Here is a 6669-nt window from a genome sequence, read left to right as displayed (position 1 = left end):
AAGATGCACCAATGAATACACGGTTGATTCCTGGAATAGGAAGAAAAAAAACTAGTGGCCATAGTCGATGCCTGCTCACGGTGACCTCATGGGTGCAGACAACTGCTCCTTAGGGTTTTCAAGGCAGTGACTTCAGAACAGATCACCAGGCTTGTTCCAAGGTGCCTCTGAGTGGATTCAAACCACCCACCTTTTGACCAGTGATCAGTCACGTCTAACCATTTGCACCCCCTATGGACTCCTTCATAGTATTATACTATAAATACATACCGAAAAATCAAACTCACTGACTTCGAGTCGCATCTGACTCATAGCGACCCCTCCTTGGGTTTCTGAAGTGGTATCACTACGGAAGTAGATTGCCCAACCTTCCAGAAATGGCTGGTGGGTTTGAATCCCTAGCTTTGTGGTTAGCAGTCAAATGCCTTAGGCACTATACCACTAGCACTCCCTATAATTACATATATAGGTTATATGTATAATGTATGTACATTTCTTGGTTTTGATAAATGTTCAGTGGTAACATGATCAGTTGGGTGAATGGCATATGGGAATTTTACTGTTTTTGCAACTTTCTCTAAGTAAAAAATAGCTTTAAAAACTTAACTGTTAGGACAGTTGAGTATCAGCAATTTCAGTGTAAAACCAGACAAGAAACTAAAACTGAAGGCCTAAAGCTGCACTAATACCCTGTAAACCTAACATGCTCCAAGTTTTACTTGTTTTGAGGCAACTTTTTCCTTGATCTGATTTACAAGATTCCTACACAGTCTCAGGTACCAACCGAGACCAGGAAGAGCAGAGCAAGGGACGGCACAGTCCCACTGGCTGTCATTACAGGGGGCTGGGCACCAGGACAGCCAACTTCTGCCATCTTCCTCTGTTCCCACTTCTGGAGACTTGCCACCAAGAGGAACTCTCAGGGGGATTAGAATAGTCCAGGTTCCCAATACCCAAGTAGCAGAACAAGGCCATGGGGACAGGTTTCCAAGAGCAGTAGCAGAAGGTGCACGGATAACTGGACACATTGCTCCTACAACTGGTGCCAAGTGAGGAGAAGGCCTTTTCCCAGTGTTTACCAGTGAGCCAGACTCTAGGTCAAGGGTTAAGTTTGAGCACTGTGGAAAATGTTCTTTCATGACAAGGGGATTTCAAAAACTAAAACAGCAATCTACAAAATTATACTCTGTACAACAAGTACCACTTACAGCTCCTAGTTCCTTCTCAAGTGGCTAGCAACTTTTTCTCTTCAGAGATGGGTTACCTTTCATGCAGCTTAGTACCAATGTTGATTGCATTTAAGGCATCACTTAATGATCTGAGTTAATTTAACTTCTAGAGGTGAACAATTTACTCTTTATGTAATAGGTTGGGCTTCTTTTCATCTCCCACAGCAGTCTCATTGGTTGTAATGACTCACTGTGGTGTTCCTTTAACTTAAATGCTGCTTAACAAAACAAGGTATTGCTGAGAGCCAAAACTATGTGTCAACCCTAAATCACCAAAATGCAAAATTACCATTAAAAATTAAAATGTATTGGCTTCTTAGAACTAGCTAGCTCCCACATTATCCTAACAGATATGTAAACATGTTAAAGATACACTCTTGATGGCCTAAATTGGAATAAAACCCTTTTAAAAAAAATAAATAAACCCACTGCTATCAAGTCAATTCTGATTCATAGGGACCCCTATTGGGTTTCCAAGGCAGTAAATCTTTACTGAAGTAGATTGCCCCATCTCCCTCCCACGGAGCTTCCTCCCACCAGAGCCCCTTGAATAAAGCCCAGAGAAATTCACAGTTAAGTCACTGGATAGTACCCGAGGGTTTGAACAAATGCAATTAACCAATAAATATACCAAAGAAAATTTTTTTATTGTAAACAAGATATAAAGTACAACAGAAGAAATATTGTGCAAATTTTAAGAGTCACGAGGAATTTTTTAATTAAGCAGAAACTGTTTTCCAAGGGTCCAAGTTTTGATGTCAGAAACTCTAAACCTGATACACAGAAAAACATTAAATGGGAAGATATAGTGACATTTTTCACTATATATTTTAAACAATTTACTTTTGTTTTACCACTGTGTATATCATCCACTATACAACAGAATATAACAGAAATAGTTAACAAAAGTGAATGTTCTAATTATTCGACGCACCTAGCTCCACATCCCCCCAAACTCCTATAAATTAATGAGAAAATTTTTGTCCATTTGTGAGTAATGGTCACAAACTTTCTACTAAAGCACACATTACATCCTCATAACTTAAGGATACTTTACTGATGACATAAGCCATCTTTTTCAAGGAGTTATCCAACATTCTTGATAATCCTTCTTTATAATGTATCTTCATCTTCAGATTTTTTTTTTCTAAACAAAGTGCAATGTATCTTAGAGTCTACGGAAAACACATTGGTATACAATTTTCAAATCTACACAGGAAACTGCAGGCAAACTAAAGTTCAAAGCATAACAAAATGCCTAGATATAGTAATTTGTTATAAATTTTCCAAAAGAAAAAAAAGTAGCTACATTTCAAAGCAATTAAATTAATGAGGATTCCAATTCTTTGGGCCCTCTTTAGCAATATACAGCCGCTCAATTCCAAGTATCAGTAATAGTGTAAAAATGCTAGCTCTAGATATATTTAACAACTACATCCACAAACTGACTGGAAAGACTAGGAATAGTAAACAAGGGAACTCGAGAAAAGATGACAGTATCTGTAATAATACAAACCAATCTGATGTTTCCATCTTTGTACCGTAATGTTCATTTCCAGTCTCTACAATCTTGAAACCAGTGCTTCATAAGAATCACATTGAAAAGTTGGTCTCAAGTATTAACAAAAGTGAATAACAAATTGCACACACAAATTCAAAATCTGTGCTACCTGTGTTGACCTCATCTGAAACCTTCAAAAAAAATATTCAAAAGAATAAAAGCTCTCTCATCTCTCTTATGTGATAAGAAATGAAACCTGCCATTCTGTGACCTGCCTGTGGCCTCAGCACTTCTCGTCATCTAACTCAGGCTGGGCCCTCCGCCCCAGCGTGCGGAGTTGCTGCTTTCAGCCCACACTGGAGGGCCACAGACTTGCAGTGGAAGCATTGTTTATATTGCCACCGGCTTCTGGCTATGACCAAAGTGAGTTCTGATTCTTCACCTTCTGATCCGTCACTGCGTGGCAGCAGGGGGTGGAGGTAGCGCAATGTCATTTAACTTGCTCACTTCCATTTGCCAGTTTGGCAGCTTCTTGGCTGACAGATGGCGCCGGGCATGCTTGGTCAAATGGTCACTCCTCATGAACCGCCGATCACACATGGGACAGGCAAATTTCTTCTCACCTGTGTGGGTTCGCCTGTGTCTGGACAGTTCATCAGAACGTGCAAACCTCCTTTCACAACCTTTCCAGCTGCAGCTAAAAGGCTTTTCTCCTGAAACAAAGAAATTCAGATCATCGTATTATGTATTTATGAAGTCACTGTAAATTATGTGTTTAGTTACATCTAAAGGTATAGGAAAAAAATGCATTTTAAAGTAATAAAAGCTAATAAAAATTAATAAACTATCAAATGAGTGTTAGGTAGGTATACATTGCTTAATTTCCTCAACTTTCACATAAGAAAGAATGCGTAAGAAAGGACACAGGGAAGAACTAACTACAGGGAGGAAGCACAAAGAGAGGTGTTATACTGGGGGAAGTTTTCTGACTTCAACTATGGTTCAAAGGTTTCACAGATAATATTACGGTAACTAGTCAGACATCCAGAGAATACCATTTGAGAGATCAGAGGACTTTAAATAACCATTGAATTTGCTCAGAAGCAAAGTTCTTCCCTAACATGCCTGCTTTACATTTGTGATCCTAAGCCAAAAAAATGCTATCTAAGTTTCTAAGACACATAAATTAGGAAATTGTGGGTACCTGTATGTGTTCTCATGTGGGCCTTCAGATGAGAGCTTTTAAAGTACGTCTTGCCGCACCCCGGGTGGCTACAGATATGACTTCTTATCCTCAGCGAGTCAATCTGAGGAGTGACTTTTGCCGTGGAAGGGGAAAAGCCTGGAGCAGGGGCAATGGGAGAAAGTCTGGTGCCATTTGGGCTCACCACCGGAGGTTTCGGGTTCTGGATGACGGGCTGGGGAACAACAAACATGACAGCACCTTTGGGCACCTGAGTCCCCATGAACACAACAGGTGGACAGACGGCTGGTGGCTGACTGGGTGGAGTGCTGGGGACGACTGTTGTCACAACAGGGTTATTTGCAGGGAGGGGAACCATCTGGCAGATGAGTGGCATAGGCGGCACTCCTCCTGTTGACACTGCAGGTGGAGAGACCAACACTGACTTCTGCTGAGGGGACACAGGAGCTGGTGGAGATGTACAGATGACAGTCTCTGAGGAAGGCACAGCAAAGTCATAAAGTGCAGCACGCGCTTTCTCATCCACATCTGCCACTGTGTTTCTCTCACATTTGGATCTGTTTGGTGACACAGCTGCACACGGTACATTTTTTCTTGCAGCCTCAACATTTAGGTGGGCTCTTCTTCGAAAGGAACTGTCCTGATAGTTGAAGATGCTGGCTGCTTTCACCGGGCAGGACCGGTGGTTACACAGCTGGGCATCAGCCGTATGGCGAATCACACTTGTTGCCTGAGCCTTAGGGGGTTTGGGGGCTGGTACTGGACTCTTTTCTTCCTCTTTGAAAGGTGCAGCACTGTGTGGCTTGGAAGTATCTGAGAATGATTTCAAGTGTCCACTAGATGGCACTGGTACCATCAGATTTGACACTTGAGAGGGTTCAAAGTCTGAAGGACTGTAAGGTGGAGTCAAACACTAAAGAGAATAAAAATACACAGGCATCAGCATGAAAAAATTCAAACTACTGTAAGAAATTCTAGAATTTACATTCAATTTTAAAACAGTAATACTTACAAATGCTGGGATTGTATGAAAATCAGGTGTCCCAGGAAGCAGATTCTCTTCCTCTGACGTATCAGACACTGGAGTCACAGGTCTGTTTTCAATGTATTTCTTAAAATCAGACTTCCAGCTGCAGCTCATCGACATAAGTGCTTCCACAGCTTCAAAATCACTCTTCTCTGCAGCTTTGTTCCAGGAACACACATTCTCTTTTGACCTTTCAGAAATCACATCCATTCTTTCCTCCTGTAACAACAATAAAGCTAATAAGCATATTTTTTTTCATCCAAATGGTACATCAAACCAAAAATCCAAACCCAATGCCATCAAGTTGATTCCGATTCATAGTGACACGTTAGGACAGAGAAGAACTGCCCCAAAAGTTTCCAAGGCTGTAAATCTTTACAGAAGCTGACTGCCTCATCTTTTTCCCAAGGAGCAGCTGATGGGTTTCAACAGTCAGGTTGGCAGCCCAAAGCTTTATTAAGCCACCAGTTGTTGTTCTTGTTATGTGCCGTCGAGTCGGCCCCGACTCATAGCGACCCCTCCTTGGGTTTTCGAGGCAGTATCACTACGGAAGTAGGACTGCCCAACCTTCCAGGGCACCCTAAATAACCCACAGAGGAATGAGTATCTTTTTCTTTTACAATATGCATCCCTTTCCATGTCAGTATTTGAAACAGCAACTTTTTTCTCTTACACCCTACATTGATAATTTAAAAGCAATGAAAGTTGAGCTACACTTGTCAGATGACCTAGACTTCATGGCAGTGATAATGAAATTGTTCCCATTTTTAGGCTTGAACACAGTTATCTTTGCAAGGCATAGAGACTACCACCTTATTACTAGTAAGAACAAGGACCAAATTTAAATTTAAGAAGGACCATGGAACTTGCATTTGTGATCCAAAAGACAAAAAGCTTTTGGTTTGGAAGGAAAAAGCTGTTTATATATATTCTTTCTAGAGTAGCTAGCTACCTGTACCTGGGGTAAGAAAAAAAAATAACTGGGGAAAGGCTCTCCAAAAATTTATTATTTTTTTTTTTTCAATGCTACAAGCATGGTATTAGGTCTTCTAGGTTTGAATTCTTAACAGAAAAAAAATACAAGTCCAATACTTTGATTTTGTCAAAGTATAGAAAACAGAACCCTGACCTGTTGACATAGGTCTGACCTTTGGAGAGTCACTTTGCACTTTTGGGTAAAAATCAACAGGCTAAATGATCTTCAAGTTACCTTTCAAATTGAAATCTAAAACTATTTGACAGATAACTCGATTATCTATGCTAAGCAGAGATCAAATGAATGTTTTGGAAAAATCTCAAAGCTTTATTTACTCAAGTTCCAAGTTCTTCATGTTTGTTCCCTTTCACTAGATGTATTTAACAATAGTCTGTTATGTGTAACTATGACTAACTGATGGAATAATGAGAAAATAGATCAGAAAATTTAATATTCTACCTGCAATTTTCAAAAACCCTGACTGTAAAACATCTGCAGTACTTTAAACAGAATCTACATTAATTTTTTAAAGAACTGATTACAAAAATAACAACATATGCTTTGTAATCGTTCGTACAGTTCCTCTATCAAGTATTTTGTGTCTTTTATTAGTGATTAAAATTGCGTATTTTTTTAAAAAATGGCACTACCACTCCTCCCATTTTCCCTTTTTAAAAAAACCTTTCAGATTATTTGTCAACGCACAAATTGTATAAATAACGAAAAAATATT

General features: G+C 39.8%; 1 protein-coding gene across 1 annotated transcript in view; it reads right to left on the bottom strand.

The window, feature by feature from the left end:
• Positions 1 to 3183: 3183 nt before the first annotated feature.
• KLF10 (Kruppel like factor 10) overlaps positions 3184 to 6669 on the bottom strand; it is a 5454-nt gene continuing 1968 nt past the window's right edge. Inside the window, exons 2-4 of the mRNA XM_007934808.2 lie at positions 4947 to 5180; positions 3935 to 4847; positions 3184 to 3443 (exon numbers count right to left, since the gene is read on the bottom strand). Coding sequence (XP_007932999.1) covers positions 3184 to 3443; positions 3935 to 4847; positions 4947 to 5180 — 1407 coding nt within the window. The remainder of the gene's footprint in view (positions 3444 to 3934; positions 4848 to 4946; positions 5181 to 6669) is intronic.

Source organism: Orycteropus afer, unplaced genomic scaffold, assembly GCF_000298275.1.
Source record: "Orycteropus afer afer isolate SDZICR_OR568_19922 unplaced genomic scaffold, OryAfe1.0 scaffold00021, whole genome shotgun sequence".
Classification (NCBI taxonomy): domain Eukaryota; kingdom Metazoa; phylum Chordata; class Mammalia; order Tubulidentata; family Orycteropodidae; genus Orycteropus; species Orycteropus afer.
This window is presented reverse-complemented; position numbering and strand designations above follow the sequence as displayed.